At 38.8% G+C, this 20,657-nt stretch overlaps 1 protein-coding gene across 2 annotated transcripts; it reads left to right on the top strand.

Moving 5' to 3' along the window:
- The first annotated feature begins 7,593 nt into the window (after positions 1–7,593).
- On the top strand, positions 7,594–17,924 carry LOC144644549 (chondroitin sulfate ABC exolyase-like). 2 transcript variants are annotated; one of them, XM_078504060.1, is made up of 6 exons: positions 7,594–8,528; positions 9,469–9,549; positions 10,765–10,842; positions 11,662–11,749; positions 12,932–14,964; positions 15,586–17,924. In XM_078504060.1, the coding sequence occupies exons 4-6, from the start codon at positions 11,680–11,682 to the stop codon at positions 17,044–17,046; spliced, it is 3,564 nt and encodes a 1,187-aa protein (XP_078360186.1). In that variant the 5' UTR covers positions 7,594–8,528; positions 9,469–9,549; positions 10,765–10,842; positions 11,662–11,679; the 3' UTR covers positions 17,047–17,924. The 2 variants fall into 2 exon arrangements, with proteins under 2 accessions (XP_078360186.1, XP_078360187.1); XM_078504061.1 differs by lacking the exon at positions 7,594–8,528 and having other exon boundaries at positions 9,177–9,549.
- Positions 17,925–20,657: the final 2,733 nt, after the last annotated feature.

The raw sequence follows: 20,657 nt of genomic DNA, 5'->3' as shown, positions 1-20,657 counted from the left end.
GTTTACCCCGATATATCGATATTTTCGGTTATTTTACGGCCATATCGTTATATCGGGAGTTTCGATATAACGATATTATTTTACTGCTCTCTTGGGATATCGTTATATCGGGGTTCCACTGTATTGCAATTTCTTTAGTATGTTCAAGCCTAACCCAGACAAAATCAAAGCCACAGAAGAAATGGAAACATCCAAAGATAAGAAGGAGCTTCACACCTTCTTGTGGATGGCACCCTACATGGGCTCGTTCATCCCCAAGTTAGCTGACCACACTGCACCAGGGTGAAAGAGGCCTGTACGGTGTTACTTTTGTTATGACTATCCTGTGGGTAGGGGAAAAGCATTCAATGAGAAGTTTATTTTAATTTAATTTTGGTTTTGTTATACCTCCAGAGAAAAACAAAATTCGAAAAACTTCGCTGAGTGATTCACAGCCCGATTTATCGTTATCCCTCGTTGTCGGTTCATAAAACCCATATATTTTAATAGGACGCGTTCTTATAATATCGATTGCTTTATTCACTCGTATGTTTGAATGGGTTGCATAAAGACGATGGAATGCCCGATTCCCCCTATGGCGCGCCCCTGCAGGGAATCATGGTAGTTGTATTCATCAAACCCTGCGCGAGACTTAGCAACGATGAATACAACTACCGTGACTTCCTGCAGAAGCGTGCCATAGAGGGAATCGGGCATTAAAATAATGAAAATCAAATGAAGAAGTCAAAGGCAACGAAAGAGTAAGGAGGACGGGCTTTAAAATATTATCTTTGTTCTTTTGCAACTGAATTTAACAACTTTTCTTTACCATGATGGTACAAGTGTTATATACAGATAATGCTCGTCCACCCACGACCAGCTGTTTGACAGATTATTTTTGAGTTTAACTTAAACTTGTAATTTCATTTTCTCGTACACACATTTCAGTTCGTTACAACGAAAGGAATAGGTAACTGGAAACATTTGACTGCTGCGTAAAATTGTTAGAAATTCAAGAGAGCGCGTCAGCTGCCACAATTCTCTACAGGACATCCAATCATTGGGGAATTACACCTGTAAAATCTTCACGGACTAAAGGTTTCTTTTTCTAAGCGATCATTTCCAAAATTCTTCAGTGCTAAGTAATATTGACGCCTTTTGTTAAGATTTACTGCAATCCCCTGATTCACTTCCTAGCTACACCTGAGCTCGGTCACAACCAAATGCGTCAGGTAAGCTGGTTATTTGTTTTTGATCTAATTATTTGTAAGTCAGTGAAGCTGTCATGGGTGATTTAAGATAAGCGATCTCTTCAAAACATTGGCTTCTGATTTCGCCATAGAAACCATCCGTAAATATAATCGTTTTGAAAAAGAATGACATTTTCAACACCAAGGGTAAATTAACCGATCTATTTATATAAAAATTCAGTGATAGGCGCTGTTCAAAATTTATTCGAATTTTCTTCGAGAAATTGGTGTACTATATTGCGTCGATATTTGATAGGCTCTTATATATCATCACACACACACACTCATGTTCGCTAAAAGTGGCTTGTCACGGGTATAGGGGTAGATATAAATTAGGAAATTAGGCAACAATAGTTTCAAAAAAAGGCTTTCATCTCTAAAAAAGTGAGAACTTGTACAACGGAAGAAAAAATTCTTTTTTCGTTGGAGGTGCCTTGACAAGGTTTTTCAATTGGATTAAAGGATTGAATAAAAGTTTTTTTTCATTCAGTCACAATACAGTCAATTCTCGTTATAGCGGACATGCTGGAGGTGTTGTTAAGTGTCCGTTAACACAATCTCTTTCCAATTGGAGTCTGACGGTTTTGGAATCCTCTTTACTAAAAGCCGGAAAACTGCCGTGAGCACCGATTTTTTACTGCCATAAAACTTTCCCGGTTAACCAATTACGGTCTAGGAAACGCAGGAAATGGCACTTTTGAGAGTCCAATTTAAAAATTCCCTGGGTGTAACATAATGAGTGTGACCCCCCACCCCCTTGAAAAATACTAGCTACACCCCTGGATTCATTCGTAAAAACTGCACCTGTGAAATTACCCCGAAGCCTCATTCATTTCTCTAAGATGTCGTTTGTAAAACTATTTTTGTGTCTTGAGCAATATCGTAAACTAATGTAGAACCAAGCCTTTATAATCGATGAGACTTTTTTTACCTTAAACTTGTGATTTCATTTTCTCGCACACATTTCACTTCGTTACAACGAAAGGAATAGGTAACTGGAAAAATTTGACTGCTGCGTAAAATTGTTAGAAATTCAAGAGAACACTTCAGGTGCCACAATTCTCTACAGGACATCCAATCATTGGGGAATTACACCTGTAAAATCTTCACGGACTAAAGGTTCCTTTTTCTGAGAAATCATTTCCAAAATTCTTCAGTGCTAAGTAATATTGACGCCTTTTGTTAAGATTTACTGCAATTCCCTGATTCACTTCCTTGTTACACCTGAGCTCGGTCACAACCAAATGCGTCAGGTAAGCTGGTTATTTGTTTTTGATCTAATTATTTGAAAGTCAGTGAAGCTGTCATGGGTGATTTAAGATAAACGATCTCTTTAAAACATTGGCTTCTGATTTCGCCATAGAAACCATCCGTAAATATAACCGTTTTGAAAAAGAATGACATTTTCAACACCAAGGGTAAATTAACCGATCTATTTATATAAAAATTCAGTGATAGGTGCTGTTCAAAATTTAATCGAATTTTCTTCGAGAGATTGGTGTACTATATTGCGTCGATAATTGATAGGCTCTTATATATCATCACACACACACACACTCATGTTCGCTAAAAGTGGCTTGTCACGGGTATAGGGGTAAATATAAATTAAGAAATTAGGCTACAATAGTTTCAAAGAAAGGCTTTCATCTCTAAAAAAAAGTGAGAACTTGTAAAACGGAAGAAAAAAATTTTATTTTCGCTGGAGGTGCCTTGACAAGGTTTTTCAATTGGATTAAAGGATTGAATAAAAGTATTTTTTCATTCAGCCACAATACAGTCAATTCTCGTTATAGCGGACACGCTGGAGGTGTTGTTAAGTGTCCGTTAACACAATCTCTTTCCGATTGGAGTCTGATGGTTTTGGAATCCTCTTTACTAAAAGCCGGAAAACTGCCGTGAGCACCGATTTTTTACTGCCATAAAACTTTCCCGGTTAACCAATTACGGTCTAGGAAACGCAGGAAATGGCACTTTTGAGAGTCCAATTTAAAAATTCCCTGGGTGTAACATAATGAGTGTGACCCCCACCCCCTTGAAAAATACTAGCTACACCCCTGAATTCATTCGTAAAAAACTGCACCTGTGAAATTACCCCGAAGCCTCATTCATTTCTCTAAGATGTCGTTTGTTAAACTATTTTTGTGTCTTGAGCAATATCGTAAACTAATGTAGAATCAACCCTTTATAATCGATGAGACTTTTTTTACCTTAAACTTGTGATTTCATTTTCTCGCACACATTTCAGTTCGTTACAACGAAAGGAATAGGTACCTGGAAAAATTTGACTGCTGCGTAAAATTGTTAGAAATTCAAGAGAACACATCAGGTGCCACAATTCTCTACAGGACATCCAATCATTGGGGAATTACACCTGTAAAATCTTCACGGACTAAAGGTTCCTTTTTTCTGAGAAATCATTTCCAAAATTCTTCAGTGCTAAGTAATATTGACGCCTTTTGTTAAGATTTACTGCAATCCCCTGATTCACTTCCTTGTTACACCTGAGCTCGGTCACAACCAAATGCGTCAGGTAAGCTGGTTATTTGTTTTTGATCTAATTATTTGTAAGTCAGAAAAGCTGTCATGGGTGATTTAAGATAAACGATCTCTTCAAAACATTGGCTTCTGATTTCGCCATAGAAACCATCCGTAAATATAACTGTTTTGAAAAAGAATGACATTTTCAACACCAAGGGTAAATTAACCGATCTTTTTATATAAAAATTCAGTGATAGGTGCTGTTCAAAATTTGATAGAATTTTCTTCGAGAAATTGGTGTACTATATTGCGTCGATAATTGATAGGATCTTATATATCATCACACACACACACACTCATGTTCGCTAAAAGTGGCTTGTCACGGGTATAGGGGTAAATATAAATTAAGAAATTAGTCTACAATAGTTTCAAAGAAAGGCTTTCATCTCTAAAAAAAAAGTAAGAACTTGTACAACGGAAGAAGAAAAATTTATTTTCGCTGGAGGTGCCTTGACAAGGTTTTTCAATTGGATTAAAGGATTGAATAAAAGTATTTTTTCATTCAGTCACAAGAAAAGTCAATTCTCGTTATAGCGGACACGCTTGAGGTGTTGTTAAGTGTCCGTTATAGCAAGAGTCTGTAATAGCGGGAGCCATTTTCAGTCGAACCTCTTTCGCTGGGATCTGGATTTTGTCCGTAACTGAGCGAGTGTCCGCAATAGCGGGGTGCCCGCAAGGCGAGAGTTGACTGCATAAAGCATACAATAAGTGTGATATGAGAAGATGTGAAAATTTTGAAATTAGAATGCTGTAGGTTTTCAAGAAAAGGCTTTTACAGCAAGGCGCCCAAAAGTGTGACCACTTTTAATTTATTCACATTCTTTCGTGCCGATTTAATCCAATCAGACGTCAACGGAAAGCTGTCCTCGGCTTCTGATTGGATTATAACTAATGAAAGAATGTAAATTAATTAAAAACGGTCACACTTTTGGGCGCCTTGCTGTAACACTGAAAAAAGCGAGAACTTGTACTACAATGTACTATTAAAAATAACACTCCAATGGCAAATCTTCAATTAAATTTCTGCTAAATTGCAAATTTTTTTCTTGAATTTCGTTATTGATTAATAACATAAACTTAAAAAATATTTGTGTCATTAATTTTAACGCCATTGTCATATATAGGAGAAAAATTTTGTTTTGGATTCAAAAAATTGAACGAGAAGCTTACGACATAACCGTACGTAATCGGCTACTGTGGGAGTAAAACGTTTTATGAATACAATCACGGTACGACACACTGACTAAGTTTTAAGAACCATTTCCTGTTAGAATGAAGCAATGTGGGAAATGAAAATTTTTGAACCCCCCTCATACTTTGCATGCAGTTAGATATTCAGGGGGATGTACAAAAATGCCCATTTTTAAAGTTGCCACCTAAATGTTGTCATGGCAACACCTATCGTTTGTTGGAGTCTCCAAACTTAATTTTTCACTCAGAACATGATCTGAAATGTGAAAAATGTAAACAGCTGTTTCTCGTGTCCATTAAAACACGTTTCAAAACGCTCTGCCGCCTCTGAAACACAAATGTGATAAATGTGGTTAATCGCTTCTGGAGGCATAATTGAAGATAGCCTTCATTTCCATCTGATATTTTTTAATAGGCAAAAGCGTATATCGTAATTTTTATCTGTAGACTGTTTTGGACTAAGCTGTGACTCCAAACCTTTCTTAACGTTAACCACGATATATAAAGACCCCACACTTTTCTTACCCACTTTTTTCTTTTCTTTTTTCTTTCTTTTTTCTTTTTTTTTTTTTTTTTGAGGTCGTTCTTATGTTTTGCTGATCTAGTTGGTGTTAAAAGAAGTAGCGAAAAATACGAAAATGTCTTGCGCAGCGTTAATTGAAAGAAGTAGGTCAAGGGAAGAATGAAAGGCACTGAAAAAGAAAGAAGGGGACTTAAGAATTGTCCTTGTTCTTTTGCAAACGAAATTAACAACCCTTCGATCGACCTAAGCATATTCTCGCTACAAAAAAGTAATGAATCTGTTGGATACGGTTACAACGGTACCATGCTTAATATTTAAGAAGGCACGGCCTTCTTTCTTCAGGGTCTTTAAAACAGAGCATGACTCCAAAGATTAAACGTTAAAAAATTGGAGTTATGGGGAATACGATACTATTTCATAGGTACTGAGTTTTATTCATGAAAATCGTAGGGAGTAAAAATCGAACGATGGAATTTCACTAGTGAAAAAACATCGTTCGTCCAATCAACAACGCGAACGATGAAATTTCATTAGTGGTGAATGAACGTACAGGGTTGCACGGCAGCCGTTGCACACAAATCGCGGGCTTTGAAAAATTAAAACAGAAGAAAGGTTTGCTTCTAACTTGTGTTCAGTTGAAGAGTTCACTTCATTTCACGTAAAGAAAGCAAAAATCGCTCTTTACAAAACTCAACAAGATGTTTACACTACTGAAACCACTCGGGAAGACTTAGGAAGGCGAAGAAAATCGAAGTTAACTCCGCTGTGGAACTAAATAATTATTACCTCGGTGAATTTAAAATCTCAAGCTAAAGAACGATAAAGATGGCAATGAATACGAGCTTGATAGTTTACTAGAATAGGGTAAGTAGGCTACGGCATTTTTTAAACGGTATATTCATTGAAGGACTTTTTGCCGTATATATGATTACAATAAATCTGGTCAACAAATCTGTCGCGAATCGCACAGTGCCAAGATGGAAATGACTCGGGCAGCGACTTGATTAGTTGAACGTGAATTCTTCCTAGTAGCAGTTAGTGACCTCTGCCATTGTTAACCTTAAGAACGTGGAGAAATTCTAATTTTCGCGAGTCGCCGGCCGGGATGCTCGGGCAGCGACTTGATTAGTTGAACGTGAATTCTTCCTAGTAGCAGTTAGTGACCTCTGCCATTGTTAACCTTAAGAACGTGGAGAAATTCTAATTTTAACCTTCTAGTTTTTAAGACAATTTAGAATTTAAAATACTTTTGAGTGACCATTGTTTGGCTTTGAATCACCGGCTTGTCGCCTCAACACCGTTTTGTGTACATTCGCCTGTTTGTAATCATGGTACGAAAAAAATCTCAGTACCAATAAAATAAACAAATTGCACCATGGAAAATGCTTTGTACGATTTGTATTCACTCGTTGAGGTGTATCAGAAAACTCACTCGTTCGCTACGCTCACTCGTTCGTTTTCTGATACTACTGAACTCGTGAATAAAAATCGTACGCGCGCATTTTCCATGGAGTAATCTCTATTATTACGCTAATAGCAAAAAAAAAACTAAGTGACAGCGCAAAGGTAAACAACAGTAGAAAAACAATAAAACGTCAAAATTTGAAATTTAATAAGAAACTTACATGAAATTTGAAAATTCTAGATGTTATAAATGATACAAAGAACCTAACCAATGAAAGGCAAGCATGACCGAGTGGTTTAGGGCGCTGGTATTGTAATACGAAGGTCTCCGGTTCAAGACCTGCCCTTGCCACTAGCTGGATTTGTTTCTCGGTTGTCCCGAGTTCAAATCATCGACCACGCTTTGTACATAGCCAACTGGTCTGCCTCCTGCCAGTTGGGATTTTTAACCTTGTTATGTTCATTTAAAAATATTTGTTTCCTCTGTTTCAGTAGCATGCCTGTAAACTAGCTATCTCGTTGAGATATGAAGCTAAGTGCATGACCACTATTAAAAACATATATTTATTTTTAAAGGTAATACTATAATAACATAAGTTAAAGTGATTAAGCAAATGTTGTAACATAGTTAATTGAGAAATGTCATTTTTCATCTTTTTTATATTAGGCTCTGACCTCTTTTAAATGAAGTATGATTATCTAGCTTTAAACATGGTTTCCATATTGTATATTCGAGTTATTTCTGCACTACGCTACTCCGCAATATAATTTGGATTGTAGAACAATAAAAATATAGACATAAATATCATATTCATCCTCCCAAGAAAGCTTTTCAGGGGCCACTTTACAATAAGAAATCGCTGTTTCAATTGTAAAATTTGTTAACTGTGGTTTAATACAATACCAAAACGGCAAAAAAAAAATATGCTTGCATTCAAGTTTGATGAAAGCTACATCAGCTTTGGAGAGCCAGTTGTTCTGTCAGAAATGAACTCGTAGTTGTTAATTTTGGTAAGCAGTGTACGGTAAAAAAAGTCTAAACTCAAGTAACTCACAACGAAACCAACATTGTGTAGAAACGAAAATGGATCCGTACGAAAATTTTGGAATCAGTTCGCGCGCGAGCAGTGTCAGTAGCGCCGGTAAGGACGGGCAATCACGTGGAAACCAAATTATTCAGCTCAATGGGATTACCAGATTTTTTAGGTATGGAGCTCCTCTAGGGAGCGCTGCTACTAGGGAAGGGTATGTTTAGACAACAAAGGGATATGTGATTTATCTATCTACCGAAATCGTAGCCCAGGATGAATAATCACATATCAACGAAAATTATATTGTTAAAGATATTATGGCATTCTTTTTAAATACCAAGAGTTTACATTCATTTGACATTCGTTCACTTTGATGGGCTTTGAAAGCTTCCTTTCTAGTTATTGCAGCTGTGACAGTTGAAAGGCATATAAACTATAAAACCAGCTAAATGGGTTGTGATTACCTTTGCTAATGCAGGTCTTCCAATTCAATGAAAGTTTCTAATTCATATTTTATCACCTTTACTGAAGCAAAATCGAATAAATAGAAAGACTATTCGTTCACTTCATTGGGCTGACGAAGTTCAGTAACTCAAAGCAGGATTTTCTCAGGTATTTGAAACTTTTTCAAATTGTTATTGTTTTTACTATGTTGTTCCATAATATGAATATCTACCGAACTTAGCAAGGGCATTTGTTAATTCGCTGTTGTAATAAGCCCATTCTTTAAAAATGACCCGTCTTGGAATGTAGAACAATAAAAATATAGACATAAATATCATATTCATCCTTCCAAGAAAGCTTTTCAGGGGCCAATTTACAATACAAAATCGCTGTTTCAATTGTAAAATTTGTTAACTGTGGTTTAATACCATACCAAAACGGCAAAAAAAAGCTTTAATTCAAGTTTAATAAAAGCTACATCAGCTTTGGAGAGCCAGTTGTTCTGTCAGAAATGAACTCGTAGTTGTTAGTTTTGGTAAGCAATGAACGGTAAAAAAGTCTGAACTCAAGTAACTCACAACGAAACCAACATTGTGTAGAAACGAAAATGGGTACATAATCCGTATGATATGACTCTAAATTTGGGAGTCAGTTTGCTTACGAGCAGTGTCAGTAGAGCCGACGGGCAATCACGTGAAAACCAAATTATTCAGCTCAATGGGATTACCAAATTTGTTGAGGTATGGAGCTCCTCTAGGGAGCGCTACTAGGGAAGGGTATGTTAAGACAACAAAGGGATATGTGATTTATCTACCTAACGAAAGCGTAGCCCAGGGTGAATAATAACATCTCAACGAAAATTATATTGTTAAAGATATTATGGCATTCTTTTTAAATACCAATAGTTTATGACCACAATGAGACATTGCATTTGACATTCGTTCACTTTGATGGGCTTTGAAAGCTTCCTTTCTAGTTATTGCAGCTGTGACAGTTGAAAGGCATATAAACTATAAAACCAGCTAAATGGGTTGTGATTACCTTTGCTAATGCAGGTCTTCCAATTCAATGAAAGTTTCTAATTCATATTTTATCACCTTCACTGAAGCAAAATCGAATAAATAGAAAGACTATTCGTTCACTTCATTGGGCTGACGAAGTTCAGTAACTCAAAGCAGGATTTTCTCAGGTATTTGAAACTTTTTCAAATTGTTATTGTTTTTACTATGTTGTTCCATCATATGAATATCTACCTAACTTAGCAAGGGCATTTGTTAATTCGCTGTTGTAATAAGCCCATTCTTTAAAAATGACCCGTCTTTAGCTCGTTGAACTCGAAGACAGAAATAAACCATTTGCAATATTCCCCTCCTGTTCCCCTTTTCCCGGCATCCATTTTCTCATTAAATAGAGGATAATACATGGTTGCGCGGAGATATGAAATTTATCTTCGAGTGTTAAATCGATAGCTCACAAGTGAGCGCAGCGAACGAGTAAGATATATGTTTTGAACACGAGAAGATAAATCTCATATATAAATCTCATAAATCTCAAACTTTTCCGAAGATTCCGAGGATTACATTTTCTTGCAACTTCCATTGTCTCGCAACATTCTTCTATTGCAAACTGTAAACTGTTGTTGCGCGTATTACCTCCCGTGTTACAAATTACGGCAACAGGTTGTGCGAAGTAGTTCAACTTTGTCGTTAGGTTAAGCGCGCAACAACAATGCTGGGGGACAAGTTGAATGAAAGTGTTGTCCGCATTACTGAGCCCTGAACCATGGAGTTTGATGTCCGCAAAACATCCCTTCAGTAGATTTTACATCCTCTGTCTGTAAACAAAGCAACATAACAAACCAGGAGGAACGTTTGATCTTTAACAAGTGTAGTGTAGATGTAGTCTCGGTGCTTGTTCCATGAGCCGGGCCCGCCTGCCCAATCGAAAAGCGTTTACTTACTATTTCATTTCGCTTCAGAGCAAAAGGATCCGCCAGAAAACCATAAAGCTACATAAACTGCAAAATAACGCAAGCAAATACTCGTACAACCACTTCGCGCCAAAACCATTTGTGCTTATTTCAACCCGTCATTCGCGCAAACTCTAGCCCATCCGGGTTAGTCAGGCTTTTATAGTACAGGACTGAAAGGTATTTCGGCAAACCGAGCCAGCTCGATTAAGCGGATCAGCCCGCCTCATGTAGTCAGGCTCGGCCTCAATGTCAGGTTCTGATAACTTCCGTTCTAGATATTACAGCTGTAAGAGTTGACAGGCATACCAACTTTAACCAGCTAACCAGCTAAATGGGTTGTGATTGCCTTTGCTTAAGCAGGTCTTCCAATTCAATGAAAGTTTCTAATCCATATTTTATCACATCCACTGATGCAAAATCGAATGTATATAGGCTGATGCAACAACAAGTAACCTACAATCCTGCTTAAAACTTGGCTTTGGTGGGAACAGAATTGGAGCGCGTCTTAAGGTGTGTAAAACATTTGTGACAATATGATAAGATACATGCTATTTAATAATCGTAAGTATTTTATTTAGATTTAAATTTCACTCTTGAAATTTTAGTCTTTTCAAGTAACAATAACGCATTCAGGCACTTTACATGCTTCGCTTTGATTATCGTTACATAACTGAGTTGTCATTTCTGTTGCTTTTGTTAACTTGTTTGTCGTTTTCTTTTGTTGTATCATATTGACACCAATCTGTTTAATGGAACAGTGTTTTATAACTATTTTCAGGATCAAAAAACCTTTTTTCTTTGGGCAAGCAATCAGGTAGAAATAAGTGAGGTAATGCTGTTACCGTCGTAAAAAATCAACTAGATATCGGAAGCATTTCTCTCGAACTCAAACACTGTAAACTCTTTGGAAAACATGAATCTCTTCACAATTATAAATTGTCCATAAATGGAATGAATAAACCAGTTTTCTGTAGTCGTGGGAGCAGGGATAGCGCAGTGGTGAGAGCGCAAGCATCAATGTAGCCCGTTTTCTAAACCCGGACCCGGCGTCATATGGGGGTTGAGTTTGTTGTTGGTTCCTGTCCTTTCTTCGAGGGTTTTACTCCGGGTTCTCCGGTTTTCATTTTTTCACAAAAACCAACACTTCTAAATTTCAATACGATCGGGATTTAAGGGCCACAATGAAAACTACTGGTACACCAGTTATTGTGTTACCCTATAAAAGTCGAGGATTTTAAGTGCAAATGGATCTGTGGGCTGCGTGGCTCAGTCTTAGCTTTTACATAAGTTAAGGCTATTTTGTCTTTGTTTCTTCTGTTATTTGTACAGGAGTACAGAGGAAACAAAATGTTTATCTTCCTTGCGCTACAAGTTTGTTACCTGTTGTTGAAAAGTGAACCAATACTTGCGTCAACAGGTAAGTCATTCAACTCTTATTAGTGAAACACACAAAAAGCAACTTTCTAAAGAAAAAAAACGTTTATTGCGTCTACTTAAAAGCTTACTCGTGAAAAAAAAATTATCAAAAGTAATATTAAAACGTTTCTTACTAAAATTAAAATTCGTACGACCCGTGTTCAGGGACCGCGGAGCATTTTTCTTATGGGGGGGATGCTGACTGGTAACTTGAAGTGGGGGGCTTTAGAGACTGTTCTCCTAGAAAGTCTTTATTTTTTTCGGAAATATTGGGGGGGGTGGGGGGCTAATCCCCCCAGCCCTCTGCTCCGCGGTTCCTGGTGTAAACTTTACTAAGTTTCAATAAAGTCACTCCATTCACACCGCGCCACTCCCGGTACCGACCAATTAATGATAAGTTGTAAAAAACCTACAAACCTTCTAGAAGTGCAACTCTTGGTGACATCATCTTTCATGCTCTCTTGTGCAACATTTAAAATAAAGTTAAAAAAAGTATGTAAATTTATCGAAACCCAAATCAAATTGAACGCTTGGATACCTATCACAATAAATTCGCCATTCCAGCTTCAAGTAATTTTCATTTGTACTGTTTAGAAAAATGCATCAAAGTAATCCGCTGGATAAAACGTTTAAAGAAAAAGCAATAAACGTTCAAGTATATTTTTTTAAGATAAAGGCCTACAGCTGTATGTAAGAATTTTGTCGATTTCCAACTTTGTCAGCGTTCTCCTTTTCTTAGTAAACCCTGTTTCTTCCGATGTTTCACAGTGTCTCTTCAGCTAACTGAAACCGTCTCTAAAACTCCCACAAGAACCATCATTCGCCATTCTAATTTATCAACAGCAATTTAGCAAATTCAATAAAATTAAATTCGCATCGTGAAAATAACTAGGAAATGGTCTTGGCGTCTCCAGAAAAGCATTGTAAGGGAATAGGCCATTTTTCGAGTTACCCTTTGCCTCTGTTTCAAAACGAGTCTACGTGCGAAACCATTCAAATGAAAAATGAGTTTTATTTGTATGAAAATGGACGTGTATAGGTGAAACTAATTTTCATATGAATGGTTTCGCACGTAGACTCGTTTGGAAATAGAGGCAAAGGGTAAAAACATGTTTGAAGAACTATTTTCAATCACACTCATACATTGTGTAATCCAACATATCTAATTTCTTTTTTTCCGCAGGTAAATCTCCATGTCTTCATGACAAACTTTTTGACTTTGAGGATCCAAATCAGAAAAGCTGCTTTGAACCTGTTCCAAAATCATCGGGATCAGTGGACCTCTCAACTGACATCCTGACCGTGAAGCACGGAAAATATTCACTCATGTGGAAAGCAGATACTGCCTCAAAGCTACAACTTAAAGCGTCAACGTTCAGCATTCCTAATGTCTGGCTTAAACGTGGCGGCGTCAAAGTCTGGTTCTACAAGGAAAAGGCCTCGCCAGGAAAAACATTAGAAGTGCAATACAAACATTCCTCCAAACTCGTCGCCAAGTTCAAAGCGAATCTTAATTTTCAAGGATGGAGAGGAATTTGGGTGAAATTTTCCGAGTGCAAGTTAAAACGCAAGAGTATAACCAAACGCACTGTCATCGACACAGTTAACTTTGTACTAAGCGATGCAGACACTATCTACATGGACTTGCTCGGGTTTGAGAAAAGCTTTGGTAAACAGTCACGTGACAAAGTAGTTCCTCCAATCAGTCCCTTTGGCTTGACGGTGTATGACGCAAGCAACGATTGGCAGCGGACTTACAAGTGGAGTCAAGAACCCATTCCTGAGTCACCTGATACAATTGACGAAACAAAGAAGGAGAGTTTGGAACATATTGAAAGCCGGCTGAGGAACTGGTACTGTGACGAGACAAAAACGACTTCGAACTTCACAGAAGACAGCTTTCTGAAGAAAAGGTGGGAATCTCTTTTGGGCAGCATTAAGAAGGCGCATAAAGAATACGACAGACTAATCTTCGATGCGGAAGGAAAAGTCGTAGGACCACCTTTGTTTTGCAGAGATTGCAGATATGGACAATATAGTAAAGCTGACAAGACGAGAAAGTTTGGATTTATCACGGAAACTATCCTTCTACCTCTGGCGTTGGAATATCACCTAAGATCGCGAGCGAATGAAGTAACAGATGCTGCTACCAGCCAACTACCCGAGCTTAAATCTGGGGACCCAGACAAGATAAAGAGTGCTTATAATGCTATTGCAGGTGAAGATAAAAACATGAGAACGATATTTAAAAGCTACTTACCTAGTTTAAAAACACTGACACAAAGTGAAGTGGAGACAGCAATAAACACTTTAAACCTTGATCGACTAAACAAGATAAACAATCTTCTTGACTTTTTAAAGCAACAGGGACTTGCAGATGGCAGCGGCATCGGATCTTTGGACCACGAATGGAACAGGGATGGCGCTGGATTCATGCACACTCTGTTCCTTTTAAGTGACTCTTTAAGAATTCCTTCCAACAAGAGCAGATTGCTGGATTTGATAAGCACAGCCAAATGGTACAACGACTTTGGAGAAATTTATCAATCGCCAAAATTCGAACTCAAAGGAACGACTGCTGACCGTATGATCACACTAATGCTGTACAGACTAATGATTGTACTGGTGATGCCAAGTGATGATGATGATGAAATCAAAGCCAAACTCCGGGACATGGAAGCTTTAAAAAGGTGGATGGAGAATGCGTTGACTGTAAATGAAGGTCTCGGTGGAGTGGTTAAACCTGACTTCACAGGATTTCACCATAAAGCATTTTATGCATCAGCCTACGTTCCACAAGCCTTACAAACTGCAGCTTTGGTACAGTACCTTGTTGGCGGTACTGAATTCGCTTTATCAGAATCAGCAACCAACAACACCAGACGAGGACTGGAGACGCTGCGTCTCATAGCTGTCAAGTATTCTACTCCAAACAGTGTTAACGGACGTTTCCCACATTACTTCAACAAGGCACTCATCAAGGCTGTATTACCAGGCTATGCGTACAGCAGTGTGTCCCATCCTTCCGATTTACCTTCTACAATACCAACAGGAATAAACGTAAGCGACTTGAATCTGCCACAAACGCAAATGTTTTTGCGGTTATACACGTTGGACGATCGCGACACATTTTTGAACGAGTATTTGGAAGATGGAAAATCAAGCAAGGGCAAGTACTATCCAAACAGTTTGGGATCTCTGGACATCATGGATAAAGTAAGTAAATTACATTGTTTGGTCATTTGTAGACCTCAAACTACAAGTCGCTGAAGCGTTGCTCTTTAGGCGTGGCTATAGTGTCTACATCGATTGACCTTTCCAGTTTATTTTTGTTTTTAGGTTATTTGCATCATAAATTACACCTCTAAATTTTTTAAATTTTTGAAAGTTAAAGGAAAACATTGATGATGTAAATATGTTTCCCAATAAAATATTTTATCATGGATAAAAACTTTGATACTTCACTAAGCCTATAAATTCACCTTTCTGAACGATTTAGCCGCCTTAATAATTGTTTCTTCACAGGACCCATTAAGAGTTCGCGAATACCCGAAAATGCCCAGTAAAAATGTATTTTAAATATTTAAAAGTTTTATTTTTATGGTTACTATTGAGAATTGCCTTTAACAACAACAAATAAGTTATCCTGTATAAGACTCGAGAATAAAAGGTTACAATGTAAATTGGGAATTAATGTCTCCTTCGTTAAAACTGAATCTCATACAAGAGCTACTTCTTTTCTCAAGACATTTGGATATCACGTAATTGTAGAGGCGAGAAAAAAAATAGGATTGATTTTTCTGAAAGCTCATCAAATAATGGTTATTATCGTTACAGGTAAATTCCACTGCTATTGCTCAAGACATATCTCCCGAACCGTCCCCTGAAGGTCACTGGTCCAAGAACTTTGCCGTTCTATCAGTCCATCGACGTGAGGATTGGGCGGTGACGGTGAAGGGATTCAATCGTTTCCTGTGGGACTACGAAAGTTCAAACCGCGAAAATCTTTATGGCTTATTTGCCAGTCACGGTGCGCTCCTGGTTGCAAACAGTGAAGCAGCTCTTCAGGTACATGACGTCGAGCACGGATGGGATTGGACCAAAGTCCCTGGGGCAACGACCATTGCGATGGCGGATAAAAGTTATGATGAGTTAGACATGAACGGAAAAGGAAGATTCTACAACCAACGGGCTCTAGCCGGAGGACTAACATTTAAGGGTTCCAGGGATTTGGAAAACGGCTTGTTTGGCATGGACTTTGAACAACCAGAGTATGGATTAAAAGATTGGCGAAAAGACATAAAGTTCGAGTTTAAGAAGTCTGTTTTCTTTTTTGAAAATTTGCTGGTTTGTTTAGGTAGTAATATTGTCGCAGACCACACTAACGGGAAAGTCGTTCAAACAACTCTCTTTCAAGACAAACTTGTCGATGGAGACAACTCGTCACTCATTAAGATCGATGGAGCTGAAAAGAACTACTCATCAACATTCTCAGCCATAACGCCGCCGTCTCCAGGCAAAAAATATACAACCCTCACAGATACCAAAGGAAACAACTACTACATACCAGACTCCAGTAGATCAATTTTAAAAATTAAGGTTGAAAACCAGATCTCCAAGACTGATGATGGCAAAAGTGATACATCTGGGCATTATGGTACGGCGTGGTTCCAACATGACACGTTTCCCTCGACCTACGAATATGCTGTCTTGATACCGACCACATCGCATGATACACAACTGGCTGATGATACGCCAACGACCAACGAAACTGCAGGTAGTGAAGTTTACAAAGTTTTGCAGAAGGATGCCACCGCCCATGTCGTCCAGTTTCTTCAATCAATGCAGCCGAAGTCAGACCTCAGCTATCCTATCACAGGGTACGTGATGTTTGCAGCGGCCAAATCGCTTCCTTCAGATGGCCCAGTAGAGGCAGTCAGTGAGGACAACTGCCTTATCATGGCCGAGGAAACTGCGGACACCATTTACCTCAGTATCAGTTCACCAGATTTGAATTTTGACACGCAATCAGGTCCCCTAACTGGTTCCGACGACGTTGGAGTAGAGTTGCTGTACCAGTCGTCAAGTAAAGAGAGAAAAATAGATGTGATCCTAAAGAACCCAGTGGAGACGACTACTGACCATGTAAAAGTCCACGGTACACCTGATGGCTACGATGCTATTGTCAAGGTCGATGATGATGGCAAACTCGTTCGTTTTGTAAATCTAAAGAATGGCTTTAGTGTTGAAGTGATATTGAAGAAGAAGAAACAACAGATTACTTCGGAAGGCATCTAAGTGCAACGATAAACGTAATTGTTTTAAACAATCAATCAATCAATCAAACAATAAATCAATCAATCAATCGATCAATCAATCAATCAAACAGTTGATTTATTTATAGCAGTCAGTAAAAGCCCTTGTTTTAAATGGATACAAATTGAAAAAACTTAATGATTTTGATAACACAGCTTATGTACACATACACAGTATAGTACTGAACATTCATATAATCTGACTTAAAGTAAGGAAATAAAAAATACAATGGAGACATAATAATTGTATCCTGTGACATCTGAAGGTCTTAATAACATAGTAATTGTATACCGTATTTACTCGAATAAGCGCCGGGGCGCTTATTAAATTTTTCGCGCCTCAAGTGCGGCGCTTATTCGAGGGCGGCGCTTATTTAAAATTTGGACCCACAAAGAATTTAATATTTTACAGTAATTGAAAATAGCGTCTTTTGATTGTCAGTATTCGCCTCTCTTGCTCAAGAGAGAAGTGGCGCTAGCTGTCCAAGAGAAGTTTGCGGCCTTCACAACATTTACAGAACAACGTATTGTAAGAATGTTGGATAGAAAACTAATTGGGCGAGCGGTAAAACAATTACTTTGAACTGCAAAACATCGCTTTTGATGGAAAGAAATGTCCAAGTTTGTTTTAGCGTTGCTTTGTAGTGCTTTTCTTGGTTAAACGGAATTTTTTGATTAAGCGCCGCATTGGCACGGCGGCGCTTATTCGAGGGCGGCGCTAATTAACTTTTTTGTCCTACATGCGGCGCTTATTCGAGGGCGGCGCTTATTCGGGGGCGGCGCTTAATTGAGTAAATACGGTACAGATTTAGCCAAGCCTAAAAGCAGAGTTCCACACTTATTTCCTGGTTCTTAAAATTTTGTGAAAGTACTCTTATTGAGTTATTAAGGCTATTAAAGGTTATTAAAGGTTTACTACTCAAGAAAGATCCATAGCCGAAATAAATCGTCAACTCCGCTCGCGGAAATTCGCTTACAAAATCCTGTCATTACCCTAGACAAAAAAAGTTAGATTTGAGCCGGCGATACAACGAATAACAATAACCCGGTAAGCGGTCAGCTTTAAAAAACACATGACCTCGATGAGCTGTACGATACGCGATATAGTCACTGGTCAGCGGATACCTTGATTTGACAGATGTCAATTGACCATAACTTGGTTGTCCAATATCAAAGATGCATGCCGACGTTAACCTTAACGTTCGTTGGGGGATTTTAAGATGGCATTTTCTCCCCACCTCCGCTCGGGTCGCCTTGTGACTCCCCTTCCCCTCCAAGAGAGTCTGTACGCGCGGGAGGGCGCGCGTTCGCTCACTCGATAACCAAATTTTTTCGACTTCATGCGTTCACCGCAGATTCCCTTGCGGTGCTTCGCTGGCGCGCTTCGCGTGCTGGAGCTCCGCTAAAAATGTTGCTGAATTACTTGTATTCATATTTTCTCTCTTGTCCTATTCATTATTATTGTCCCAATTAAGGTTAAACCGTTGGAAACAAATCCATCACCGCCATGTGAATCTAAAGGGGGGGGGGGGGTGAATAGGGGTATGCAAATCCGCCGATCAGTCACAATTTAATGACCGAATCCGTCGATCCGTTGTAATTTAATGACCAAATTCGATTGAAGGTTCCGAAAATCCGTTTAAAAATATACTCTGAATCCAAAATCCGGGCCAAAATATAGTCAAAATCCGTCGATCCGTTTTCCTATTCAAAAATTACAAAACATGACAAGATGAAGTATTGCATTAACGTGAGCCGCTGGCTTTCGTTGCTTCAGGCAATGGCACACTTTTGTGAAATAATGGGTGATGTTTGCCCTCACCGACGTCCAATAAAAAACCTTCTCTAGCTAGTCCCACTATTCTCTTCCTGTAGTTCTTAATACACCCTTTTGTGATATTTCTTGGGCTAGACCATTTAAGCTCTAGATCCAGATGTGTGACAGAGAATCCTATTTTCAGCAATGAACAGTTTGTTCCATTCACGTAAGAGCTGTCGTGCAATAACTGGCTCCTTCTGTCTTTCCTGATAGGTGGAACGTCTTCCGATTTGCATAAAATGTGAATCACAAGCAATCGTTTCGTCTTGTTCCTGAGCTACTATAAGTTCATTACGTGCATGGCGTAGCCGGAATGTCAACATACTCTTTCACTGACATACCAGGCACTGCTGTGAGAGATGACAACTAGGCAGTTTGAACAGTGTTGGTTGACAGCATCCAAAACATCCTGACTAGCTTCTTCGAAACAACGCTTAATGTGGTCCTCGATGTTGATTAGCATAATTGCCAGGGCGTCAGCATCAGCATTGGCTCTTCCTGGTCGATACCTGCTGTCAAAGTGGAAGTCAGCCAGTTCATTAACCTACTGTCAACTTTTGATATTCAGTTTTGTTGATGTTTGTGTCTACGCCAAGGGATTATTATCCTTGAAAACAGTAAACTTTGGAGAGTAGTAAAAGAAATCACGAAAAGTATGTCTGCGTGGAGGTGGTATTTTGCTTCAGCTGGTGACAGTGCTCATGAAGCATAGTAAGCACTCCATCCTGATTTTGGTACAACACTGCCCCAAACCACCTTAACTTGCATCAGTGTGGATGGGAGTGCTTTTGAGAAGAAATCTTGATAAGCTAAAAAAAAAAGGTGGATTAATGAGGTGTCCCAATAAATCCTCAAGGGCTAGTTACTGTTCCCTTTCCCGACAGATTGGTGTCTTTGAGGGTGGTTGCCCATCATTTCCTGTGGTAGTTAGCAGGCCATATATGCCATATATTGATTGGTTTTGCAATTTTGGCGCAGTTCTTAAAGTACCTTCGGCAGTAACTTAATATTCCAGCAAGCTGTCTGACTTCACCAACAGCTTTGGGTACTGCTTCATTAGGGTTCTCGATAGCCTTTAAACGCCCTGGGTCCATTCGGTAACCATCATCTGACACAACTCTTCCTAGACGCGTTCGAACAAGTTCTCAGATGCCCAATACATTCTTCAAAGGTCTTACTAAATGCTATAATGTCATGTATGGTATGACCACTTTGTCCCTCAGTTCACCCAAACATCGTTTCATAAACAGCTGTAAATTTGCAGGCGGATTCATCAATCCAAATGGAATCCTATAAACCCATTCATAGTGGCCCCACGGTGAAGTAAATTCTGTAGCTGCTCTACTTTCCTTTCTTTCAAACCCCTGATGATTTGCCTTACCCCGATGAAGTACATGTACACTAAACCAAACATTACCACCAGGACTACCCAGGGTTTCTTGGACTCCAAAGATCGAATGTCTGTCAGCAGCGGTGCTACGATTAAGTTTTCGAAAGTCTATGTATAGCTTTAGCGACCCGTCTTTCCTTCGGAAACAGAAAACCGGAGAGGAATATGGTCACTTGAATTATGCGATGAAGTGCTGGTTCAAAGGGTCCCCAATGCACTGTTTTACCTCTGGGTACAGTATTCGAGGGATTGATGTGTACTGCTTATGCACTATCTGGCTATCCTTCAGATTAATCTACATTTCATCCCTTATCTCTTTGTTGGATGCAAATGAGACGTTAATGTGTCGTTACTGTGCTGACTTGTTCACAGGTCCTATATTTGC

Source organism: Oculina patagonica, chromosome 2 (genome assembly GCF_052425735.1).
Source record: "Oculina patagonica isolate OP01 chromosome 2, crgOcupat, whole genome shotgun sequence".
Lineage (NCBI taxonomy): Eukaryota > Metazoa > Cnidaria > Anthozoa > Scleractinia > Oculinidae > Oculina > Oculina patagonica.
Note: the sequence above shows the minus strand (reverse complement) of the source record. Positions and strands in the feature narration are given on the sequence as shown.

Excerpts from the sequence above, each read along its gene's own strand:
- LOC144644549 (XM_078504060.1), top strand. The coding sequence starts at position 11,680 with ATGTTTATCTTCCTTGCGCTACAAGTTTGTTACCTGTTGTTGAAAAGT. Across the intron at positions 11,750-12,931 it reads ACCAATACTTGCGTCAACAG|GTAAATCTCCATGTCTTCAT; the intron begins GTAAGTCATTCA and ends TTTTTTCCGCAG. Across the intron at positions 14,965-15,585 it reads CTCTGGACATCATGGATAAA|GTAAATTCCACTGCTATTGC; the intron begins GTAAGTAAATTA and ends TTATCGTTACAG.